General features: G+C 37.2%; 1 protein-coding gene across 1 annotated transcript in view; it reads left to right on the top strand.

The window, feature by feature from the left end:
• LOC126236731 (homogentisate 1,2-dioxygenase) overlaps window positions 1–26,900 on the top strand; it is a 118,576-nt gene that overhangs the window by 41,369 nt on the left and 50,307 nt on the right. Inside the window, exons 2-6 of the mRNA XM_049946260.1 lie at window positions 7,777–7,912; window positions 9,348–9,478; window positions 9,572–9,755; window positions 18,799–18,878; window positions 18,963–19,062. Of these exons, the coding sequence (XP_049802217.1) occupies window positions 7,777–7,912; window positions 9,348–9,478; window positions 9,572–9,755; window positions 18,799–18,878; window positions 18,963–19,062 (631 nt within the window). The remainder of the gene's footprint in view (window positions 1–7,776; window positions 7,913–9,347; window positions 9,479–9,571; window positions 9,756–18,798; window positions 18,879–18,962; window positions 19,063–26,900) is intronic.

Genomic DNA, 26,900 nt, shown 5'->3' on the forward strand with positions numbered 1-26,900 from the left:
AAGCATCCTGACATTCCAAATTCCAATCCCAAACAGAATTCTTCTTCAAAAGTTCACACAGGCATAAAGCATTCAAAGCTTGGCTACTACAAAATTTTCTATAGAACCCTGTTAATCCAAAAATGATTTAAGCTGTTTTTTGTTGTAAGGAGCAGGAAAATTATTTATAGAATCAAGTTTCTCTTTATCATTTGCAATTTCTCTTTCAGATATAACATGCCCTAAAAATTTTACTTCTTCCACATCAAATTTACACTTACCTATTTTCAAAGTCATACCTCCTGATTCCAATTTTGAAAACAAATCTCTTGACAAATCCTAATGTTGTTCTAAAATCTTTACAGTGACCAAAATGTTTTCAACATACACAATATTTTGAAGTCACTTCACTTCCCAAGACAGAATCCAGAGCTCTTACAAATTCAAAAACAGATACATTTAGCCCAAATGGCACCACACAGTATTGAAAACACTTACCTCCATATAAAAATGCTGTATACCAGTACTTTACAGAATTAATTTCAAGTGGAATCTGGTGAAATCCAGAGATCAAGTCCACTACTCATTAATTCCATGTAATCAAATTTGTGTAACAGCTCATCCACTTTCTCAGGATAGTCATTCTCTCTAATAAGAAACTTACTAAGATGTCTAGAGTCCAAAACAATTCTCACTCCACCATTCCTCTTACTTACCACAACCAAAGGATTATTATAGCAGTCCTACTTCTCTCAATTACTCCCCACATTTCCATTTTCTGAATTTCTTTCTCTACATCTTTCCTTCTCTAAAAGGTTGACAATCTCTAAGATAAAGCATGCACTGATAGACTTTCATTTTCCCTGGTCTGCCACTGAACACATTTCTTAACTCCAATAACAAATTCCTAGGTAATTCCTTTTGTTGGTCATTAAGAGTTTTAAGCTTCCCTCATTTTAGAATCTACTATACTTCCAAAATTCTGATCCTCAGTCTCATCAAAATTTATATTGTCACACAACGTCTGGTACTCACCTTGGTTCACAATGTTTTGGAAATAGTTACAACTTTTCCCACAGTTTAAAATAAAGAAATTAGTTTTCACATACATGTTACTTTTAGGTTCCAAATTAAACAATTCTTTAGCACTCCATCCAAAAGAAGCCTCAACTGTCACTATCCAATCCATACTGAGAATTATATTTACTTCCAGGCTAGGGATCATTAAGCATCCATGTTCAAAGGTCTTGTCTCCTATACTAAAAGTTAAAAGTACCTGAGATTTTACAAATTTGCCTTGTTCACCTGTTGTTCCTCTTATTTTTACATCAACAGTGGGCCTTTCGACAAAATTCTTATTATACTTGAGCTTGTCTCTGAAATGTTCAGGTATATCACAAATTGGGGTACCTGTATCAATCAAACGGTTCCCATCCCACTGATTAGTCTTAATTTTTATGTAAGACCATCCAAAATATGTATCATTCTCTCTGTTGTCTGACACATCATGCAAAATATCACTTTCAATTTCATCAAATGCTCCACCCACATAGTCTAGCCAAGGTATTATATGAACTTTACAGGTATTATATCATTACTTTGATTATCCACGTTGTCAGGTAAAGACTGAACACAATTAATAGATTCCATGGCACAACTAACATCACTTGTTTCAGAAGGTTCACAAAACATGTTACTGTCAAAATTACACTTCCTGCTTAGATCCTCTTATGCTTCATTCAACCAATTTGGATACAAATTCTACTAACCACAGGTAACTTATTCCAGAATACACCTTTATCTAAGTTATCATCAATCAGCTCCCAAAAAAAGTTCAAAAAGTTTTCATCATTATTCTCCAGGCTCACAAATACCTCACTTTTATTGTTTGGATCATTACTCTGCAAGACTTCTATGAAAAACTGTTTTAACTGGACTGGTATTCCATGACCCTCACTTTCATCACATACATCACTTACCTTACCTGTATTGTCAACATGATTTACATATAACTTTGAAACTTCATATTCTTAAACTCCACATTACCTAATACTCATCATCAGCAAATTCCTCCAAAATTACTTCATCCACAAGATCAATGAACAATACAGGTCTCATCTCCATCAAAGCCACTTACCTCACCTACACTCATTTGCAATAAGTCACCAGTCTCAGACTTACAAACCTCAGTTACTTCACAGCTCTCATTCACATCTACAGCAAAAGTACCACCTAGTTCAGATCCAATACATTCATTACTTGATTTACATACATCAACAACACTGTTTTGTGCCCAAGAGAAGAAATCATTAGTACATATTACATCAACATTCTCACTACTCTCACATTCTGGTTTGTGATTAGCACTTACATCACCATAATCAAACATGGTATCCCAAAATTTTTGATCAAAACATAAATGAGAAATCTGATATTCCTTCTCTTCAGTTTCAGGTACCCGTGCCATATCATCAACAATGTTATCACTGTACAATTGCAAGTATAAGGGTCCTGTGCTTGTTATGTTTCCTCACGCCAAAACTGTTGAGCTTCATTGAGGTAAACTGCTGTTTCCTGAGTAGTTATTTCTGTGACTATTTCTTCTGTTAAAAAGCTCTTGGTTATTCCCATCATTCCTATCCTGCTACTGTTCAGAATTTCTTGCTCTATTGACACTTTGATCCTGGTGGAAGTTACCATTATCTTTGTTTCTGTGATGACTCCCATTGTGACGTCTATCATTACCATTATTATGGTACTTCTTCTTTCTATTGCCCTATCCAGCCTGTCAACACATAGTAAAAATTGTTCAAGACAATTGTCAGGTCCGGGTATCAAATCCCACTGCAATATTTCTGGTAATGTTCTTTTAAGTGCATCAATCAAGGCCATTTCATAAAATGGTTTGTCAAGATTTGCTAATGTTGGTTCTCACAAAACTCTTTCAAAGTGCTGTGCCTATTCCTATAATTAGGACCATTCAAAAATTCGCTTTTGATTCTCCCCTCTTCTGCTTCCAACCAAAGTTTATTTTAAAAAATTTTCTCAAATCTTTGATATTTTTCTCACTGACTTAAAATTAAATATACTAATTACAGAGCTTCACCTTCTAGAAATATTTTAACAAATTTAATTTTTTGATTGTCTTAGATGCCTGACACAAACCAATCTCCACAGTGGTGCAGAAAATCCACTGGAAGTAAATTATCTGATGGAAAACTTTTGATAGGAGTATTTTTGTTAATACAACTTTTCTGAACTGCTGAAATTTTTTGATCTAAAACAGTCACATTAGTTCGCATATTTAAAATTTTTTGGTTTAAATTGGCGACATTTTGTTGGGTGGGCGACATTTTGTTGGTTGGTAGCTCCCAATTCACACAGTTTTTGCACTACAGCCTCCTGTTCAACTCTGATGTCATCAAAATTCTTTGAATGTTTTGCTGACTCAACTATAAGCTCATTTCCTAAAACAATAAATTATTTTCTGAAACATCAGTTTCTTCATTCACACTTTTTTAACTCCTCTGACAACCCATTTTTTAACTCTGAAATTTGATTACTATGTTGACCTATCCGATCTTGTACCCTTTGTCTTTGTAGTGAAGTAAATTTACAATCATTGTCTGTTCTCATTTGAGTTAACTGATCATTGACTGCACTAAATTTGTTATTGTTATCCATCTTTATTTCCGCTACTTTTGCCAAAATTAAGTGCAGAACATCAGTATTTACTGTTTCTTTACTGACTAAGATTTTACTCGGCTCAGACATGTCATGACTGGATCTTGCAGCTTTCATTTCTACCTCGCTTTTGTTTTCATCCCTGTTCATTTTGTTGACAAGCACACAAGTCCACAAACAAATCAACTTCACAAATAATTTGTACTTATCTTTCCTTTTTGATGCTCCTGGTTGTAGTTGTAAGGTTCTCTTCACTTTCATTCAATATGGTCTATCATTATTGGTAGTACATCATCACTGTTGGTATAAAGATCCTTTGCTGGGTAGCCTTCAGTTTTGTTACATGTCATTGAAAATTAATTCATACATATATTTCAAAAATCAAAGAAATATAATAATTTCTGCAACATACTAAATTTCATTATTAGTCAATTAATCATAGACTTTCTAATTTACTTAGCTTTTCATGTTGAGATGGCTCCAGTTCTTCTTGTCTAGGGGCCTGATTCCTGAAGCTAAAAATCTCACATCACATCCACATGGTTTGTTTGAACGAAATAAATCTGAAGATTGTTGTTGCAGTAATTTTTTTACATAAATTAATTATCTCAAATTTTAGTATATCATACAGCATTTTGATTTTTCACATTAACAAAGCTGAAATTACATTGTTCACACAGAAATACAAAACTATGTCCGTTTATGTCAAAGGCATGCTTACGACTTCCATACTCTGTGGAAATGATGCCAAAGGTTTACAATTTTTCTTAACAAATGAATTTGAACTAGTTGCCATTACATTTTAATTTCGACTATTATTCCATAAATGAATCCATAAATGAATATAGTAAACAGTACAATGAAAAAAAAACATAAACAATCATCATAAAGGAATTCAAGTACAAATGCTCTCTTTAAATAGGAATAATCAAAAATAATAATAATAATAGTAAACAGCACAGAATTGTGTAATTAAGAACAGAAATCTCAAGTGTGCCAACAATTTGTAATTTCAAATGTTTCTAAAAAAATAATCTCGAGACTGTACATTTAGTACTAGTACTTATCAAGTATAACATCAAGACTAAAATATTTTATAAAGTAATTCCTTTCCATAAATTTTAGCTTTAAATATAACATACTGTGTACAAAATAATACAAATGGTTTCAGGAAAGCAGCTGAGATAATACTGACCTGTCCAAAATTCAAAAAATAATACTGGTATCAACAACTACTGTTGAGGAAAGGTAATGCTAGAGGAGGATGTCCCGTTACAACCACGACAATATTTCAGGGCAATGATTTCAGCGTGTAAGCTTCATATCATATATAACACTTGAGGCTAAAATTAAAGTATACTTCTGAAATCCTGATCACACTGGTATTGTGCTGTACTTAATCTGTAGTATAAAGTTCATTTTAGTAACATGTTTGTTCCCAATGTTGCATTTTCCACAGAAGTTGTTGAATAAACTGGCATTCAGGAAACATTTTGATACAAGTGTAACTTTGGCTCCTGTAACTATAAAATAAAAAAAGGAACAGTCAAAATAAAGAAAAAGGAAGCAGGAGGAAAATACAGATTTAAAGTTGCCTGGCCATACAAATAAACAAATAAGAAACTACAAATCTGAGACCTAAAAAGACGTTAGCATACAAATCAACTTTTGAAGTGCCACCATAATTCCTTTAAATACAAGTTAATTGTCCAAGGTATACTACATGCATTATTATTTCATTAATTTAACGCACTGGCTCCCAACTATGAGTTATCACTTGCCTGACAACCTGGCCACTGGCATCCCCTAAGAGTTAAGCTCATAGGAAATTGGTGTCTGAATAAAGTCAGATACAAAAACATGTGTAGCAAATATGTGCAATCTAACAGGCCTTCAGCATCAGGGACAGGTGTAGGAAAGCATCAGGGCACTGTGGAACAGAATTTTTATTATAACACTTGGAATAAACTAACAGCAAAGCACATACAAAATTTAATAGCTGTAGCTGCAAAATGAATACCTTATGAAGCTAATGGCAATGAAAATAAGGTTTTTTATGATATATCTTGAACCATTCTTCCAGGCAAAGCGCCAATTTTTCTTAACAACTGGGACAAAAGTACTGTGATTCATGGCATTTCTTTTGTTGCCTGCACACTCTGCATGGCTTTGATGGCCACACTTGTTTCTCAGTGGTGAGTATTTCCTCTAAATAATGCAAGCTGTCATCCATCCTGATTTTCTTGTGGATGTCTGGTATCTTATCTCCTGTCAATGCATAAATAAATTTTTCTCTAAAAGCTAGAGACTTGATACGACATTCAGTTGTTTCATTATAAAAACAATGGGCCCTCTGGAGAAAAATTTTCATTACATTTAGAGCAAGCTATTTTGGCCATCCAGTAGTTTTTCACAATACTGAATAATACTACAGCATTTGATCTGACTGATCAACACCTGCCATGCCACTGTTGTAGTCTTTGACTATCTTTTGTTTCAAGGCAACTTTGCTGTTCCAGCTGTGAACTTCCAACATTTTGGCACAGTGGCTATTAGAAATGGTCAGGACTTCCTTTCTGTCCTTCAATTTGTAAACGACAGCCTTATCATTTCTCTTCCATACCACCTGACCTTTCTTCTGTTCCATAGTAACTAATGATTTTGGGCCTTCCTTTCTGTCATTATGTAATGTTCCACACATGTAGCTTTTGTAAGGGAACAACAGTTTTGTAAGTGATAGAAAATTATAAAAATTGCCCATATGAAACACATATCCTTTGTTCAAGAAAACCTCCATCAGGTGTAAATGAACTTCAGATGCATCATCGATCCTGTGACTTGCCACAGCAGATTTTTATTTTGACAATCACACCATTAGATTCACAGAACTGATAAAGTTTCACATCATATTTGTGTTTCTTGTTCTTGATATACTGCCTGAGAAACAGATGGCTGTGCCACAAAGTCATTGACCTGTCAATGCAGAGATTCTTGTCTGGATCATAATTATTGCTCATGATGCTACTGAAATGGTCCAACTCTGGTCTAATTTTGTAGAATCAGTCATTGGATTGCAATGAGGTGTCTGAGAAGTGTTGATGTCTCAATAACAGCTGGAATCTGTTTCTGCTCATAAAAGATATCCAGGATGTGACACTGTAAAAAAGACTTGTACTCCAGCTATGTTCTGTCAATGGAAAACACCTAGGTCCCACTTGCAACAACATTCCCAGAAATACTTTCATTTCCACAACATTTGTACCCCTCCATCTCAGGAGCCTGGCTGAATCATCTCCTCCCACATTTTCCTGCTTCCTCGCTCACATTTAGATTTGCTTGCTGATGTAATAACATTAGCAACTCTTCAGAAAAAAAAGAAAAAGAAAAAAAATGAAAAAGTGCATTTATGCCAAAATTTTGTGAGTCTAATTTCAATCCTACATCCTCACTTAACACAAATACTTGTGGATCCTGATATGTCACTCCACTCATCACTTTAATTCATAGTGCGTGCTATTGGAACAACTTACTGATCTTCACTGTTTTCTGCATTTGAATCCTCACTTGAATGCTCACTTGAAGATGGTTTGTAGAGACTTCCATAATCAGAGAATTATCCATAAACATGTCTGATTCGATTCGTTCATGTCGGCTTGCTGTTCAAGTTCTGCATCACTTAGTTTCCTCTTCTTACTAGCTACTTAATGGGGAAAATTGAACACAGATAATAATAAATGTCAGTGAACAACTAATGATGCAGCATGTCCTTACATTGATCATACTGTCAAACATGCTTGAAATGCACAAGCTGTTGACTGAGTGTTGATCATGAGTTACCTCATTGTTGGTGTCTTAGCTGCATTTTCTACTCTGTACACCAATTTTAAGATAACTTGCAGGCTCCATTTTCCCACCAAGAAAAAACTGACTACAAATTAGATGATGAATAAGATTGTATGAACTGCTTGACATGGCTTCTGGGAGCAGTTTACTTATTTTGGACATGGCAGTCAACGTGTAAATGTTTATGCAATGTATATGATGTATGCTTTATGGTCTCAAAAACATATGATATTGTTTCCACCGTAAATGTAATACTGTCAACTGTTACAGTACTTAACTGGCTTTGGCAGTGAATTCACCTCTGAAGATCCAAGGTGTCCAGGAGCCCTGCCACATGGGCAAAACAGTCCTCAGAAGTGTCCTTATGGACTGTATGCAGAACAGTTATCTGGCTCTGCATTTACAGGTATCTCATACACTTCTGCTTAAAATATTTAGTAGATTTATGTAGTAATGAAGTTACATTATAAAAAATTTGATCATGGTAGGGATTTTGAAAGCACTGTTCATGCGATTCAGGCTTCTTGCCCCTCTAAACATAAAATATTGAAATAACAATCACTTTGATTTTGAACTGAGTAGCATTTAAAGTCAGAGATTGTTACTCAATAGTTAATTGTTTGTTAGTTTAGACAACTGGATGGGTTAAAAATATGCCCCATTACGCTAGCCAGGTTTTCACCTTTTGAAGGTTGCATTCTGCTAACAATTCATCAAGGTACATCCCAGTGCCCAGTTTACATCTTCATTTCGCCTGACAACCCAAAACACTGTTTTAATATGTTGGGTTGACAACTATCAGCACTTATTCTGCTCAAGAGGACCTTAAATCTGATACTTTCAACACCATTCTTTCTTCCAGAGGTGACAGTCCTGCAACAATTAAGAAGATGTTTTACAAATGTACAGATGATATTTTAATAATGATGAGAAATTGGATGGGGACGGTCAAATCTTGTGGTGCCACTCCCCACTCCTGTGTGCATGAGGAGGGTGGAGGGGAGGGAAGGGATTACATGTGCACATGTGTGCATATGTGTGCTTTATCATAAAAAAGGATTCATCACAAAGCTAGCACAGTTCTCAGTCTTATTTATATACCTTTCAAAGATTCAGTGCTTTTTCTACTTGATTTGTTTTTACCTTTACACATTAAATGCCAAAGCTGGAAAATCACTAAAGATATTAATAGAATGCAAACATTTTGTGGGGGAGAACTTATAAGATACGTAGATGGAGAGTAGTGGACAGCTCAGATATGACCTGAGAGATTACAAGTACTGCCATTATTATGTTTGTATTATTAACCTGTAGACTGACTTACATCAACTTCATAATCTTGGCTAATGTTTCTAATTAACATACAAATGATGTAGTAGTAGTGGTGATAGTAGTAGTAGCAGTTTTTTTCATTTGTGAATCACTCTTATAGTAGCAGTAGTAGTAGTTTTATTGATTTGTGGGTTGCTTTTACAAATATATTGGACTGGTCATGGTATTAGAGTTTAAGAACAAAAAACATAATTCATATATATATATAGCCATTTACATATTTCCAGATCTAATTTGACAAGAACGGGACAAATAGAGTGTTGTTTGTAGCTTTTTTTGTTTTTATTGATATTTAATTCTGATACCCAAACAGTTAAAATAAAATCCTAATAAATAATAGTTGTGATAAAACCATCTTATGTAGATAAAATTGCAATAAAATTCTAACAGTATTTTAAGTGTTTATGTTCACTCTATACTCAGCAGGAATTTCAAAATATTTTACATTCTCAGATATCTTGTAATCTCTTCCCACTAATTATTGACCCACCATCGTATTGTTAAAACAGCTCCAAGAGAAGGAAATAAGAGATCTTGGTTATATCGTATCCGGCCATCAGTCATACATGAACCCTTTCAACCACTTGCAAAGAAACACTTTGGGAATAATTGGAATGAAAATCCACCAAACCCAAACCAGGTATGGCATGAAAAAAAAATCCGGAATACATATAAATGTTTAGTGGTTTTTGAGAGTGTAAAATTTTGCTTACTTTTGAAATAAAACTTTCAGATGAGATGGCTACCATTTGATTTGCCAAGTGATGATGAACAAGTTGATTTTGTTGAAGGTCTTCATACAGTCTGTGGAGCTGGTGATCCTCGAACAAGACATGGAATAGCTATACATGTATATCTATGTAACAAATCAATGGGAAACAAATGCTTTTATAATTCAGATGGAGATTTTCTTCTGGGTAGGTACATTTGATTATCATTACACAATTTGTTTTATTCATTTTTTTAAACTGATTTTTTGCAGGTTTATACTTGACTTTATGGATGAAAATTAATTTTAAGTATTCATTCCACAATTTTTCTTCATCATTTGTCAGTCAGAGATATCTAACAACAGATAATGAGAACAAATCCTTTATGTTAGCTTTACTTGATTGAATATATCAGTTACCTAAACATTAGGTTTCAATCAATAGAAACTATATTTCAGTGATGTAATATTTGTTATGATATAGAAATTGTGATTGTGGTGCAGTACTGCATTCCGGAAATGCTGACATTTGCTTTCAACTTCACACTTGAAGGTGACTGATACCTGTCTCATTGGAGTAAACAATGATTGGCTGCAATTCCAACATCGTCTGCTATTCAGTACATCACATTATTTTCGGTGTAATTATATTGCAATTTATTTTATGACATTGCATCATTAACACAGCTGCCCAGGAGAATGACAATTGCATATACAACAAACCATGTGCAAATACAATATGGAAACTTCACTTTTCACTTTATATAAAGCATCACTAAAACTAAAAGTGACACATGTTTCAGTACCATTTGTAACCCTTCTGCTCTAGTGAGTCTTAGGTTGTCCACAATGGACCAGGAATTACTTCATTATTAATTTTGAAATGACTGAATAAACAGACTGACAGTAAAAAGTGATATTTACTGTGTAACAGCCACTGCAGTACTACATAGTATTAGACTGCTAATAATGAGAGAGCACCAAACTTTCAGGTAATTGACCAAATTATTAAACTAAAACACAACAAAGCTTTGGAGGATGACGATGTTCTTGGAGAAATGTGGAAAAGTGTGATGGAACTGTAAACATCTACAAAACAGAATGGAAAACATTTGGGACACTTAACAAATACTAGAAGACTGGAAAATAGTGCTTGTTTATCTATCGCACAAGAAGGGGAACAAAACATATGTAAACAATTATCAAGACATAGCTCTCCTCCCAGTGATGTACAAAATTCTGTCAAAACGTTAGCACAATAGATTAGAAAATCAAATGGAGCAACTATAAGGAGAATACCAGGAAGGTTTGAAGAGAGGAATGCCATGTATTGAACACATATTAAACCCAAAGCTCTTAATCAGATATAAGAAACTTTGAGCACAAAATCTTTATGAATCCTCTGTTGGTTTTGAAAAAGCCTATGACTCTGTCATTAGTGTTATCCTATTCCATGCCCTCAAAAAACAATGGTAATCATTAAGCAAACTTTGACTAACACTGTTACGAAAGTTAAATTTTTAGATGAAACAACAAAATCTTTCAAAATTAAAACAGGCATGGGGTCAGGTGATGTACAGTCTCCATTATTATTCATCTGAATTTACAAGAAAGTAGTATAAAAATGGAGAAAAGGAACAGAAGAAGAGATGATAAATAAAATGAAACTTGGAAGAAAGAGAGAGAACCTTGAAATTGGTTTCTTAGCTTTTGATAGTGAGTTAGCAATCTTAGCAGTGAACCTACAAAATGCTGTGAAACAGGTGAACATTCTGCACAGGGTAGAAGAAAAAAACTGTATTATAAATTTGGTTTGAAAAAAAAGTATACATTAAATACATAGAATCAAAATATGGAAATATAAAGTTCATCTAACTAGGCCTCCTTGGGAAAAATAATCCAGTCAATGCTTTGGAGAAAGCAGCTAATGTAAGCACAGCCAGAAACATTGCAGTAGCATTGCACACAACAAAGTACACATACAATTTAAAGAAATCCCAGTCTATTAATACAAAAGCTTGGCATTACAATATGGTGATTAAAGCTGGGTGTCTTTATACCTTAGAATGCCTCTCCATAAGCACAGCCAACAGTTAAATAATTTCGAGAGAAAGAAAAAAGAATAATTTGTAGTATTTTGGGTCTAAAATACAGTCAGTGGATTTGGAAACAAAAGCAACAAGGAGGTGCATGAAAATAATGATAATATAATAGATACAATGATAAAATTTTATGGCCACTTAAAATCAATGGATAACAAGACCCTGATATAAAAAATATATTCAGTTTGTTTGACAAAAATCCAAAACCCCAAATTTCATTGTTTACAGAAACAAGAAAGATTTGCATGAGTTGGGAATAAAAAAGACATAGAAAACAGGCATGAATTCAGGGAAAGAACAGAAAAGTTAAGAGTTTCCAGAAGAAAATACAAAAGAAGAAGTGGGGAAATGGACAGAAGAAAGAAGAAAATAATAGAGAATGAGAAAGACGAAGTACTGGGAAGCCAAAAAATTGAAAGAAATATATCTCGTAAATCAGCTGTTTCACATGGTACTCACCAGGCCAGATTTGAATAACAATAACAGTGACTACACATAAATTCTGTTAATTCAGAACTAGGGAGTAAGGAAATTAAGAAAAGCAGAACAAATGGTACATTGCAGTTTGATGGTATCTTCTGAGGTAAATACAAGTTAAGGCAAATATATCATGAAGCAATAAATTGTAGTTCTTACATTAACCTTGTATTTCTTTGCTAAAATAATACTAAAGATTAACACAGCTAAATAATATTACTGTACATTATACTGAAAATATTGGCCACTTATGACTGCTAAAGAAGGAAGGGGCAAATGTTTTCCATTTCATAAAGATGATAAAGCTACAATAAAAATAACTGTTCTCATCTGTAACTACTTTATTTGGTATTGCTCGCTAATATCCAATATCAGTCCAGTGCTCCACTGCTGTATCATCTGCACTATATTACTGGATTTACTTATTTATCCAGAGACAAATTGCCCTGTATGGATGTCACCATTACATGTACATATATGCATTATTACACACACACACACACACACACACAAACAAAAGTTGCACCATGAAGGAATTACGAGGGTAATCCCAAAAGTAATGTCTCCTGTTTCTTTATAAGTACATAGACCTGTTTATTTCTACAATGGGTTACATCAGTAAACAGCTTAAACATTTCGCTATATTTTGACATAATCACCATTTCTGTTGATGCATTTTTGTAGATGCTGTGGCCATTTTTGTATGCCCATGTCATATCAGCTTGCCGCCATACTGCTTAGAAATTTATGAACCTCTTCTTTCACCTCGTTGTCAGAGCTGAATCACTTTCTGGCCAAATGTTCTTTTAACCTAGAGAACAGGTGATAGTCACTGGTTGCCAAGTCAGAACTATAGGGTGGGTGGGTGATTATTCTCCCCTGAAACTGTTGCAGGAGAGCAACAGTTTGCCGAGCGATGTGTGGGTGAGCGTTGTCATGGAGAATGTGTATGCCTTTGCTCAACATTCCTCTTCTCCAGTTCTGAATTGCCCGTTTGAGTTTTTTCAGAGTCTCACAGTACCTATCAGCGTTAATTGTGGTCCCAGCGATTCAGCTCCAACGATGAGGTGAAAGAAGAGGTTCATTACTTTCTAAACAGCATGGCGGCGTGCTGATATGACATGGGCATACAAAAACTGCCACAGCATCTACAAAAATGCATCGACAGAAATGGTGATTATGTCAAAAAATAGCTGAGTGCTCAAGCTGTAAACTGATGTAAACCCTTTTAGAAATAAACAGGTCTATGTACTTTTAAAAAAGGAGACCTTACTTTTGGGATTACCCTCATATCTGAATGGGACAGAAACAGGTAGATGTGATGTGCATGTACAGACAAACAGATTATTACAGTTTCAGAAAAACTGGATGATTTATTCAAGAGAAAGAGCTTCACAAATTGAGCAAGCCAGCAACATATTGGTTGACCTAAGGACTTTATGCAAGCAGTATTCAGCTTGGCATTGACTGATAGAGTCATTGGAGGCTCTCCTGAGGTATATCAAGCCAAATTCTGTCCAATTGGAGCATTAGATTACCAAAATCCTGACCTGGTTGGAGGGCCCTGCCCATAATGCTCCAAATGTTCTCATCTGGGGAGAGACCTGGTGACTCTGCTGGCAAGGCAGGGTTTGGCAAACATGAAGACACGCAAGAGAAACTCTCGTCATGTGCAGGTGGGCTTCATCGTGATGAAATGTAAAACCAGGATGGTGTAATCTTACCCTCCCACACATCACCATTAAATTTCTATGTCTCTAAAAGTTTTGAAAGCTTCGAGAGGCATAAGATATACAAAAGAAAAACTTTTTACTTATCTTCATTTTGACTTCTTGTTGGCTGCAGTTCTTGCGTCTTGCAGTGCGGTCTTGAGCCTGAAATTTTTTTATAATATTGTGGGTTCCAGAGGACTAAATAATTGGTGGTTTACTATCTGTTGCTATGATTTTCCTTTATTTCATCCCACTCTTCTACGAGGGTGAGTCAAATGAAAACCTTAAATATTTTTTTAAATATTATTTATTGTGCAGAAGTGGTACAAAGCTGTATCACTTTTCAACATAGTCTCCCCCATGCTCAATGCAAGTCCTCCAGCATTTACAAAGTGCATAAATTACTTTAGAAAAAAATTCTTTTGGTAGTCTGCACAACCACTCATGCACCATGTGGCGTACCTCTTCATCAGAATGGAACTTCTTTCCTCCCATTGCGTCTTTGCGTTGTCCAAACATATGGAAACCACTTGGGGCAAGGTCTGGTGAGTATGGTGGATGAGGAAGACACTCAAAGTTCAGGTCTGTGATTGTTGCAACTGTTGTATGGGAAGTGTGGGGCCTTGCATTGTCATGTTGCAAAAGGACACCTGCTGACAGCAATCTGTGTTGCTTTGATGTGATTGCAGGCTGCAGATTATTTTTTAGGAGATCTGTGTATGATGCACTGGTGACGGTGGTACCTCTAGTCATGTAATGCTCCAAAATGACACCTTTTTCATCCCAAAAGAGAGTCATCATAACCTTCCCTGCTGATGGTTCTGCTCAAACTTCTTTGGTTTTGGTGATAAGGAATGGCACCATTCCTTGCTCGCTCTCTTCATTTCCAGTTGGTGGAAGTGAACCCAGGTTTCATCACCCATAATGATTCTTGCAAGGAAACCATCACCTTCTCATTCAAAGTGCTGAGGAAGTTATTCACAATCACCAACACGTCATTCTCTCACTTCAGGAGTCAGCTGCTGTGGCACCCATCTTGCAGACACTTTGTGAAACTGGAGCACAATGGCACCCATCTTGCAGACACTTTGTGAAACTGGAGCACATCATGCACAATGTGGTGTGATGACCCATGACTAATCTGTAAACATGCTGCAATGTCATTCAGTGTCACTTGGTGGTTTTCCTTCACTATGGCTTCAACTGCTGCAATGTTCTGTGGAGTCACAACTCGTTGCGCCTGACCTGGACGAAGAGAATCTTCCACTGAAGTCACACCATTTGCAAAATTCCTACTCCATTCACAGACTTGCTGCTGTGACAAACATGCATCACCATACTGAACCTTCATTTGTCGATGAATTTCAATAGGTTTTACACCTTCACTATGCAAAAACCGAATAACAGAATGCTATTCTTCCCTGGTGCAAGTCGCAACTTGGGTGGCTTTCTTTATACTGATACTGTGACGGTATGTGTGCATCTGCACTATGCTGCCACCTACAGGCCGTTCTGCACTCTGTTTGTAGCACGATTAGCAATGTACAGGATAACGGCGCTATATTTCGATTTGTCATTACAAATTTAAGGTTTTCATTTGACTCACCCACGTATATCACACTGACTTTACAATCTCCATTTTCAGAAAACCATCAATTACATTGTTGTAGACAAAATTAAAAACACGTGCATTTCCATCAGAGGCATGCCCACTACTCCCAACATTCTGCAGTACTCACAATATTCCAAAGAGTTTACAAACTTTCTTGACAAAAGAAGAATTATCACTAAAATATATCATTAGTTTGTAAATAAGTCCAGAAATAAAATTTATAATTATCGTCAGATTGCGTAATTAATAAGAGCAACTTTAAATAAGCCAGATACTTCATAATTTCAAATATTTATAAAAGAAGAAGAATTTTAACTGTATGTACATGATCAGGGAAGCAACCTGATGAAAATGACTCATTTATAATGTCTGTTAGGGGTGCTTAGATGCTGCTAATGCAATCTTTTAGTAGACACATTGAAAATTCATTTAGAGCTGTGGACATTTTACTCTTAAATTTATGTACAATCATACTGATTTCATTGCCAGTTGAGTGTAGCAGCAGCATTGTGTAAGGTACATAGTTATTTGCAGCTGAATGTTGTACTTTTTGAATCTTTTCTTCCAGTTTGGTTGCCATATTACTGAAGTAGTTGTTTACAAAGTTGGTCACGTCTGTAGTGTTATCTGCTACACTATCTTTATTTCTAATTTTTATGTCATCTGTGTTGGCTTTGTGTTTCCAATTTCTTGTTTTACTATATTCCAAATGAGTTTGCTTTTATTGTTTGAGTTCTGTGTGCTCTTATCATTTTATCCTGCAGCAGTTCTCTGTACATCCTTTTCTATCTGAGAAAGACTGTAAGAAGGCTGGATCACTCTTATTATGTTTGATTGAAATAATATATTTCAGAGTTTCAGAGGATTTCCTGATACCTTTTGCAACCCAGTACTTTTTTAGTAGATTCCCTAACATAATGTATTATTTTAGGAAATGCCTCCTCAAGTTTTAGTTTGAATATATTCATGAATTTGTTGAATTTTTCATTCATATGTCTTCCAGAATATGCTTCTTTTGCAGCTGTTGTTTCAGTGGAATCTGTGTGCTGAGGGCAGGCTTACCTTCAGTTGCTGGTTGTATTTTTGAGTGGAGCCTCTTCTGTCTGGATGTTCCATTGTCTCCAACAAAATTGGATCATTTATTTCATTATTTATGTAAATAGTTTTCATTATCTTGCCATGTTTTTTTAACATAAAATAGGATTTGCCTTTCTTGTTTAAGTGGTTTTCACATTTCATGATGCACATTCTTTAAAAATCAGTTGTATCAAGAAAGAAAACATTATCCTTAGATCTGCAATTTTTTGGTAATTATTTGGTAAATCTTGTTGGCTTTCTGGATTTCCTTGTTTACATATGACCATATCATTAGAACATGCCTGTAACGTAATCCTATTGCAAGAACTTTTTGATCTTTTATTCTGTTTGTGATCATCTTTCGTGTTCAAGTAGCTTCACTAAGCTCATTTTTATAAACATCATTTGCACCACTGAATAATACTATGCACTGATTTTGCAATCCCAGATTACTATAATTACAGACTTTTAAAATTTCTTTCATACAGGCATCTGGTTTGATGAAACTGTAGCTTTGAGTCCATTCTGATGTCATAATTTTTTGAAGTCTGTTCTGTTATTATCTGAATAGAAGACAACATCCCTCATTTCATTATCCACAATGTCTTATCTCAATTATTATGCATTTCATGTCCAGGTGGTCACTTGGGATAATTGTTTTTATTGTAAATACACTTGTTTCTTTTCACATGTGTGAAGTATTTGTTTACATCATATGTGTAATCTCTGAACTTTACATTTTCAACAGCAATGCACTCATTACCCCACATATGAGGTGTGATTGGATAGTTTTAAGAATGGGCTTGTAATTGTACAATGGTGGTATTTACATGATACTGTGATGCATCTCCTTCAAACTAGTCCCCTTCTGACTGAACACACTGGCTCCAATGATGTTTCCACTTTTGGAAACATTCCTGGAAATTTTTTTCCTGAAGTGTGTTTAGAATGCTCTCCGTATTTGCCTGGATGTCTTCAATTGAGTCAAATAGCTTCCATTTCAGAGAAAATTTCAGTTTAGAAAACAGGTAGAAGTCTTCAGGAGCCAAATTAGGGGAATATGGTAGCTGTGGATGCACAGGAAGTTTGAATGTGGTCAAAAATTCAACGATGGAGAAGGCACAATGAGCTGGAGCATTGTCATTGTGTAGCACCCAACTCCTGTCTTTCCACAATGCAGGCCTTTTCTTCCACACCTTTTCGTGCAATCACTCAAGGACACTTTTGTACTATTCCTGGTTAATTGTCTGTCCTCCAGGAGTAAATTCATGATGCACAATACTGGCATAATTGAAAAAAATCACCAACATTGTCTTCACCTTCTACTGACTTTGCCATGCTTAAGGTCGTGGTGAACCTGGAGTCTTCCACTGCGAAGAATGCAATTTGGTTTCAGGATCATATCCATATACCCACAATTTGTCACCTGTAATTACCCTATTTAACAAACCTGGGTCATCTTTAGTCCAATTAATCAGTTCTTGGCACACTTCAAGTCAGTATTGTCACTAGTCACTTGATAACACTTTTGGAATGAATTTCGTGGACACTCGACACATGTTCAGATCTTCAGTTAAAATTGACTTTACTGCATAGAAACTTAAATTAAGTTCATCAGCAATCTCTCTAATTGTAATTCTATAATCAGAGTGCGCTAAATCACGAACTTTCACAACATTTTCATTCGTTTTTGAGGTGGAAGGACGGCACATCTTCAAATGGTTTGTGGCTGTTTTTAAATCTGTTGAACCAGACGAAACATTTGACTGATCATACAATTATCTCCAAAAGCTGTTTTTAATAGTTTGTAAGTCTCAGAAGCTGATTTCCTGGTTTTAAAACAAAATTTAACAAAAATTCGTTGCTCTGTTTTTATGTCCATTTTCACACAGACAGAATCTGGCAACAAGCCCTAACAGACCTGCACTCAACCAGCTGCCACAACGAACTGAATAAAGGAAATGCAGTTTTCTGTCAGAGGGCATTCAAGGACAAAGCAATGACTCACTCCCCACTCTCCATGTATCTGCCTGCCAAACCAATAAGTAGTAGTGGATCCACTCTTAAAACTTTCCAATCACACCTCGTATGCTACATTTTTCAAATTATACCATATTACTAAAACAAAATTTGCACAGGTATCACTGAAAATTAGTTTTTCCAATAGAAAATTCATTTTTGTGCAGTAACACAAATTATGAGATCTTCTATATACATAAAGGAAAGACATTTATAACACAGGCAATAGCTGACTGCCCATAACTGTTTCAGTGCCACAGCAAGGTGTACTCTATATTACAACAGAATTTGGGAAAATGACTGTTTCTCCAAATGAAATCTGTGTCATCCAGGTAACTAAACCATTCATAATTCTACATCATTAATTTTAATGTAATTTGAAAACTGATTACATATATTGATTATTTGTGTTACAGCAAGGTATGAGGTTTAATGTGCATGTTACCAAACCATCACGAGGGTATATACTGGAAGTTTTTGATAATCATTTCCAGCTCCCATACCTAGGACCTATTGGTAAGTGGAACAGATTTACTCAGTCAAGATTCAGATGCAGTCTTATCTCTGAAATAGTTGTCTTATGTAGTAGCCAAAGAAGTCTTTTAGAATTTCACAGTTTGAAAGTTAGTAAAAAAATTCTTGTGTGTTATCTTTAATTTACTTCAGTTGACACTAAGATGAAATCAGTCTGTACAAAAATGCTACAGTGAAACTTTGTTTCAATGTTTCATCAAATTCTGTAAATCCGAACTGATTCAGTGAGAGTTCAATGACTCTATTATACCTCATGGATATACAAACTGCAATCGTATAATACAAAATAAGTCACATCTGAAGCTACTCAAAAACAAAATGAGAGTACCTCATTACCTATTTCTACAATTTACCAGCATATTTGGACTCAGAGATGCAAATTTCACATATTTCTAATGTTTGTATTAATCAGCTTTTCACATTATCAATACATACACAGATGATAATTGTTTGTGTAAAGTTACATAAATGCTTTGTTTCAGGTATTAGATAAAATAGCAAGTGAGCAGTAGAAGTATCTCTTCCCAAGCAGCTGTCTTCACCTATCAGACATAAACATGTAAAAATTAGTTTTCATAGTTATCAGTATGAGCAAATTAGCAGTTGTCATAGTTTGTTGCTAGTATGCTTTACAAAATACCCTTCAGTCACTGTTAAAGTATAACTCAACTTGGTCCACATCCTTGAATGTTCTCCTCTACAATAGGTTTTACAGAACACCATATGTGAATGAATGAAGGAGCACATAAGAAAATAATCTAATTAACAGCCTAGCAGACATATCAACATACAAACAGAATGCATTGTCTCATATTTCTACATTTAGTAATTCCTCTCTTTCCAGAATTTCAAGACTATTTCCTTCTTGTACTAGTGGCAGTTATTTAGGTACTTGTAAATTCTTAATTCTTCAAAAAACTGAACACTCACATATAAAATAGCCTTGTAATTAAGATTACTTTATAAATGAATTAATGTGTGAAATATTTGACTTCAAGCATGTAAGTGAGGAAAAATGTAAAAAAGGTTTGAAATTATGTTTAAGGTTTGTTGGAAGCAAGTGCTCTCCTTACCAAAACCTGAATGAGTATTAATATGAGTAATTTTTGCCTTGTTATAAGCAAAAACTAGTTTATGATGCATCTCAGTGTTTAAGAGATCATATGTGCCGAACTGTGTGTCATAAAATGATATAATTTTGCAGGAATGTTCAGTGGTATGTGTGGATACTGTCTGAAAAATGAGTTGTGAGTAAATTGCAAGGAAGTAATAAATAAATGTGCCTGATGCAACAGTTTTACTCCATGAAAATCAAGAATGTAGTGAGTGATAAAATTTCTTCCTTCCATCATAAGACAAAGGTGAGGCAATGGCAAACATGATATTGGAGGTTTTAGGCCAGGATGTTAGTGGAATGCAGGATATGCTGGAGAGACAATTTCCACCTGTGTGCAGTTGAGAGAAACTTGTGCTGGAAGGGGGTATCCAAAAGGCCTTTGAAGTGAAGCAGCTGTTGCAGTCATTTGTGTTGTGGCATGCAGCACGTTCATCAACTGAATGCCTCTGAACTGAAGTCTCCAGTTTGCCACATTTTGTTGGTGGTCATTCATGTGAGTAGACAGTTGGTTATTTGTCATGCACACATGCCGTACAGTAATTGCAGCATAAGTGATATATAACATGGCTGCTTTCAAATGTGGTCATGCATTTTATTGGGTAGGAAATACCTGCAACAGGACTGTGGTAGGAGCTCGTGTGTGGGTTTATAGGACAGGTCTTGCACTTGGGTCAACCACAAGGGAATGACTCATGGGATGCAGGATTGGGTGCACAGTTAGAATAGGGATGGATAAGGATATTCTGTGGGGTGTATGGGCAGTGGAGCACTACTTTGGGTGATGTGGGTGGTATTTTCAGTAGAATATCTCTCATCTCAGGAAGTGACAAGATGTGAATGATGTGGCTGACCTTTTCAGGCCCAGGAAGATACTGAGTGGTCAAAGGAGTGCTATTCAGTGGCTGGTTAACAGGTTTACTTTGTCCAAGGAGGAGATGACATGAGATGTCTGTTTATGGATGAGATGAATGAGATATCATCCATCAATGAAGGTTGCAATGCATAGTCTGAGACAATAAAGTGATGTTCAACAACCAGATTCAATTAAGAATGAACTCGCAAATTGCAATTATGGTTCTGCATCAGCTGTAGAATATTTCAGAATGAATGAAAATTTGTGCTAGACTGGGACTTGAACTCGAATTTCCTGCATGTCGTGAAGAGTTGCCTTAACCACATCAGCTGACCAAGCACACTTCCAGCAGGAGTGGCCCAGATCTCCATTTGTCCTAGTGTCTACTCTCCCTGGGTGAGAATCACAGTAATGCAGTACAAGCACGTGGGAAACTGGATACCAGGACAAGTGAAGAGTTGGGCTATACCTGGAAGCATACTTGGATAGTCAAAGTGTTAAGGCGACAGCCCGCAACAGGCCGGAAATCTGGGTTTGAGTCCCAGTTCAGCACAAATTTTCATTTGTTCTGAAATATTCTACAGCTGATGAAGATCCCTCATCACCATTTTTGAGTTCATTCTGAATGCCAATAAACACTCCGGAAGGCTTATTGGTATGTACCGACAGTGGCTGCTTTCCACTGTAGATCTGGCAAGGCATTAAGGAAGGGACTTTTTGACATGGAACAATGAGTCCAACATCTAGGAAGGTGGCATATTGAGTTGAGAAGGACCAGTGAAAAGAATTTGGGAATAAGTGTTGAGGTTACGGAGGAAAAAGCAGAGGTTGTTCCTGCCATGAGTCAAGAGTATGAAAATGTCATCAATGAATCTGTACCAGACAAGAGGCTCTAGGTGTTGACTGGATAGAAAGGATTCTTCCAGATTGCCCATAAACAAGTTTGCATAGGTTGGTGCCATGCATCTACTCAAGGCAGTACCATGGATTTGTTTATAGATTTGGCCTTCAAAAGTGAAATAATGGTGGGTCAGGAAGTTCTTGGTTAAGAATGAGGTGGTAGGATTGGTGTTGGGAGGGTGTTCGAGAAGACTGTGCTCCATGACCTTGCAGCCATGGGAATAGGGGATGTTGGTGTATGAGGACATCACATCCATGGTGACCAACAAGGAGTTTTGTAGCTGTGGTACAGGAACTGTGGAAAGGTGTTGAAGGAAGTGGTCAATGTCTTGAATGTAGGATAGGAGGTTACAGACAATAGCTGGGAAGTATTTGTCATCAAAGGCAGAGGTTTCTTCTGTGGGAGCATTATGACCAGTGGCAGTGGGATAACTGGTAAGGTAAGGAGACATGTGATGTTGGGTTTGGGAGATAGGTGAAAGGTAGGAATCCAAAAGGGGGGGAGGGGGTTGCTTGTGTGAGGAAGGAGGGCAATGTATTCAGGTGTCTCGTTTTGGGATAGACCTAAGGCCTTGAGGAGGTGCTGGAGGTCATGATAAACTTCAGGAATGGGATCATGATCATAAGATTCATATGCAGAGGTGTCAGAAAGTGATGGAGCTTTTTTCTGTGGGAAGGATGACAATGTTTGGATTGGTTTTCAGGTTATGGATAGCTGTGTGTTCTATATGAGTAACTTCCAACTCAATAGAGAGCGATTTAGGAAAGAAAGGTGAGGTCAGCTTAGAAGTGAGGAATTCCTGGAAGATTACCAGGGATGACTGGCTGGATGGACAGGAGGATCACAGGTTGGAGGCTGTGTGTGGTTTTGGTTGGCTGTTGTCTTTGGGGTGCATGGCAAAAAATTGTTTCCACTGCAGAGAATGAGTAAGGGAAAGAAGGTCCTTCACAAGTCCAGCATGATTGAACTTAGAGTTCTGGCTAATGGTGAGGCCCTTAGAGAGTATTGAGACTTTTGCGGGGGTCAGAGTTTTGGTGAAATGTTGATGACAGTGCTACAGGATGGAGGTTCAGGGGCAGTGTGTTTCATGGAGGGCAGAGGAAATTTTTGGAGTTTTTAAGGCAGAGTAAGTCAGCAGGGCATGAGGGGTTGGAGTGATAGGCTCTTTCTTGCCTATAGGTAATCCCTGTGGATGTAAGACAGGAATGGCTGGAACAGCTTCCTCAGATGTTGCTGAGAAGGCTCTTCCATCTCTTGATGGGCAGTGATAGGAAGCTGTTATCATAGAGTAAAAGGATTTTGCAAAAGGAGTAAAGGCTGTCAAATGTGGTTTGAGCTTGGATTGTATGATTATGAAGGACCAGACTGGTGAGGGTGAAGAATTGATGGAATGGGAAAAGGTGAAGGTTCTTACTGTAGGATGGGTGACATCTTGAGATGCCAGTTTTAATGGTAAGCCCATTAGGAGAGATACCAAGTGCCAGAGAAAATTTCAGAAAGAGGATGTGTGATTCAAGTTTCTCTAGTGCAGAAGAGAGTTTTCAGAATTGGCGGAGGTAGAATGAGCATGGATTCATGGTTGGGCAGGTGGAAGACAAAAGTAATGACTGAAAAAAATTGTTAAGAAAGGTTGAAGATAGGAAGGTGAATTGACATGGGCAGCAGTAAATAAAAAATGCATTTACAAATAAATATATGCGATCAGCTAACAGTCAAATTGTGCCTCACAAGTTGGCAGCGGCGAATATGCTAAAAACAGCTCTGGAATAATATGTTTGAAAAGGGCTGTCACTACAAGAGCAGCAAGTCGTAGTAGAGCACTCATTACTTTACTTTCAAATCCCAAATCTACAAATACATGGTCTTGAGAAAATCAGCCACATTATTCACCTCTCATCGTACCTGAGATGAGGGATATACAACCAAAAATTCTACCCACATCACCCAAAGTCATGTTCCACTACTCACCCAAACTACAGAATGTCCTTGTCCATTCCATACCTATTCCAATCCTGCTCCAAATGCTGCACCCATGTTCATTCCCTTGTTGTGGGCATAGATGGAAGACATGTCCCACACTCCCCCTCCAACCACAGTCCAGTCACAGGCATTTCGTACCTAATAAAAAGGAAGGGCCACATATGAAAGCAGCCATGTGATATATATCAAACAATGAAAAGTCTAGGATGGAAAATCAACAATATTATGAAGAGGGTTGATTGCTTCAGTTTGGATTCCGTAGAAATCTTGGAACACGTGAGGCAATACTGACCCTATGACTTATCTTATAAGATAGATTAAGGAAAAGCAAACCTACATTTCTAGCATTTGTAGACTTGGAGAAAGCTTTTGACAATGTTGACTTGAATACTCTCTTTCAATTTCTGAATTTTGCAGGGGTAAAATACAGGGAGCAAAAGGCTATTTACAGTTTGTTCAGAAATGAGATGGCAGTTATAAGGGAAGGGCATGAAAGGGAAGCAGTTGTTGGGAAGGGAGTGAGACAGGGTTGTAGCCTATACCTGATGTTATTCAATCTGTATATTGAGCAACCAGTAAAGGAAACAAAAGAAAAATTCAGAATAGGAATTAAAATCCATGGAGAAGAAATAAAAATTTTGAGGTTCACCGATGACATTGTAATTCTATCAGAGACAGCAAAGGACCTGGAAGAGCAGTTGAACGGAATGGACAGTGACTTGAAAGGAGGATATAAGATGAACATCAACAAAAGCAAAACGAGGATAATGGAATGTAGTCGAATTAAGTCGGGTGATGCTGAGGGAATTAGATTAGGAAATGAGACACTTAAAGTAGTAAAGGAGTTTTGCTATTTGGGGAGCAAAATAACTGATGATGGTTGAAGTAGAGAGGATATAAAATGTAGACTGGCTATGGCAAGGAAAGTGTTTCTGAAGAAGAGAAATTTGTTAACATTGAGTACAGATTTAAGTGTCACGAAGGCGTTTCTGAAAGTATTTGTATGGAGTGTAGCCATGTATGGAAGTGAAACGTGGACAATAAATAGTATGGACAAGAAGAGAAAAGAAGCTTTTGAAATGTGGTGCTACAGAAGAATGCTGAAGATTAGATGGGTAGGTCACATAAATAATGAGGAGGTACTGAATAGAATTGGGGAGAAGAGAAATTTGTGGCACAATTTGACTGGAAGAAGGGATTGGGTGGTAGGATATGACATATCCTGAGGCATCAAGGGATCAGCAGTCTAGTATAGGAGGGCAGCGTGGAGGGTAAAAATCGTAGAGGGAGACCAAGAGATGAATATGCTAAGCAGATTCATAAGGATGTAGGTTGCAATAGTTACTTGAAGAAGCTTGCACAGGATAGAGTAGCATGGAGAGCTACATGAAACCAGTCTCTGGACTGAAGACCACCATAACAGCAACAGATTGCTTCTCACCATAAAAATGAGTTGCAGAGAGGCACAGTGAAAAGGCTGTTACACACTGAGATTTTGGGCAAGGCCTTCTTCAGGAAAGAAAAGGAAGCACCCAAAGCACACACACAGCCACACAAGCAGGTACATCTCAGGTATACCTGACCCTAACTCCAGCTGCTCTGGACAGACTGCAGCTGTCTGTCTGGAGCAGCATTCCAGAGTGGGCCAGGGAAGGGGGAGGGAATAGCAGGGTACAGGCAGGTTGGGAGAGAGAAGATTACAGTGTGGCAGAGTATGCAGGGACTAGAAGGTGACAGGACAAGACTGCCAGATGCAGCATCAGGAGGCTGTAAGGGAGTTGAGGGGGAGTGGAAAATGAGAGGAGCAGAAAAGGGTGCACTGTCGAAGACCAGTGCACAATTAGGGTGAGAGGACATGATCTTGGAGGAGGTGATAGGATGGAGGGGGCATAAACTGTTGGGTGTAGGGTGTGGGGCCAGTAGGTTATCATAGGTTTAGGCTGGGATAATTTTGGGAGTGGAGAATGAGTTGTATGTGTAACTCCCATTTGTGCAGTTGAGATAGCTCGGGTAGTGAAATGGCTATTAAAATCAAGCATGTTACATTCAGCTGCATGCTGTGCCATAGGGGCAGTCCACTTTGCTCTTGGTGACAGTCTGGCAGTGGTCATTCATTCTGCTAGACAGTTGGCTGTTAGTCAAACCAATATAAAAACCTGTGTAGTGATCCAGCACAGCTAGTGTAGGACACTGTGGCTTTCACAGTTCTGGCTTCTAATGGGATAGGACAAGCCTGTAATGCGACTGGAATAGGAAGTACTGGGTGGGTAGATTGGGCAGGTCTCACACGTGGATCTTCCACAGGAATATGATCCCTGTGAATTGACTAGGATGTTGTGGAGGTTGGGTGGGTGATAGAACACCACTTTAGGAGGCTTGGGAAGGATCTTGGGTATGATGTCCCTCATTTTAGGGCATGATGATAGATAATTAAAAGAGTGACAAAGGATGTGGTTCAGTTGTTCCAGTCTGGGTTGGTATTGGGTGATGAAGGGGACACTCTCTTGTAACCAGTTCTTGGGGTGGTTGGTGGATTGAGGTTGTATAGGGATATGGCACAGGAAACCTGTTTGTAGACTGTCTGTCTTGAAGGTTTTTGTGAGACTGTCAACATAATGGGCAAGAGAGTTCTTGCCACTGCAATTATGCCGCCCAGTGGCCATGTTGTATGGAAGTGACTTTTAGTGTGTAAGGGATGGCTGCTGTCAAAACGCAGGTATGGTTGATATGTTTAAAGTGAGCAGAGCCATGGGTGGAGCCATCTGAGAGGAGGAGGTTAATTTCCAGGAGGGTGGCATGCTTTCACCCTCGACTGAGGAGAGCCAGGTGAAACAGATGGGAAGGCATATGAGTGGAGCCATCTGAGAGGCAGAGGTCAATGTTCAGGAAAGTGGCACACTGGGTTGAGAAGAGCCAGGTGAAACAGATGGGAGAAAAGGTGTTGAGATTATGAAGGAATGAAAATAGGA

Source organism: Schistocerca nitens, chromosome 2 (genome assembly GCF_023898315.1).
Source record: "Schistocerca nitens isolate TAMUIC-IGC-003100 chromosome 2, iqSchNite1.1, whole genome shotgun sequence".
In the NCBI taxonomy this organism is placed as follows: Eukaryota; Metazoa; Arthropoda; class Insecta; order Orthoptera; family Acrididae; genus Schistocerca; species Schistocerca nitens.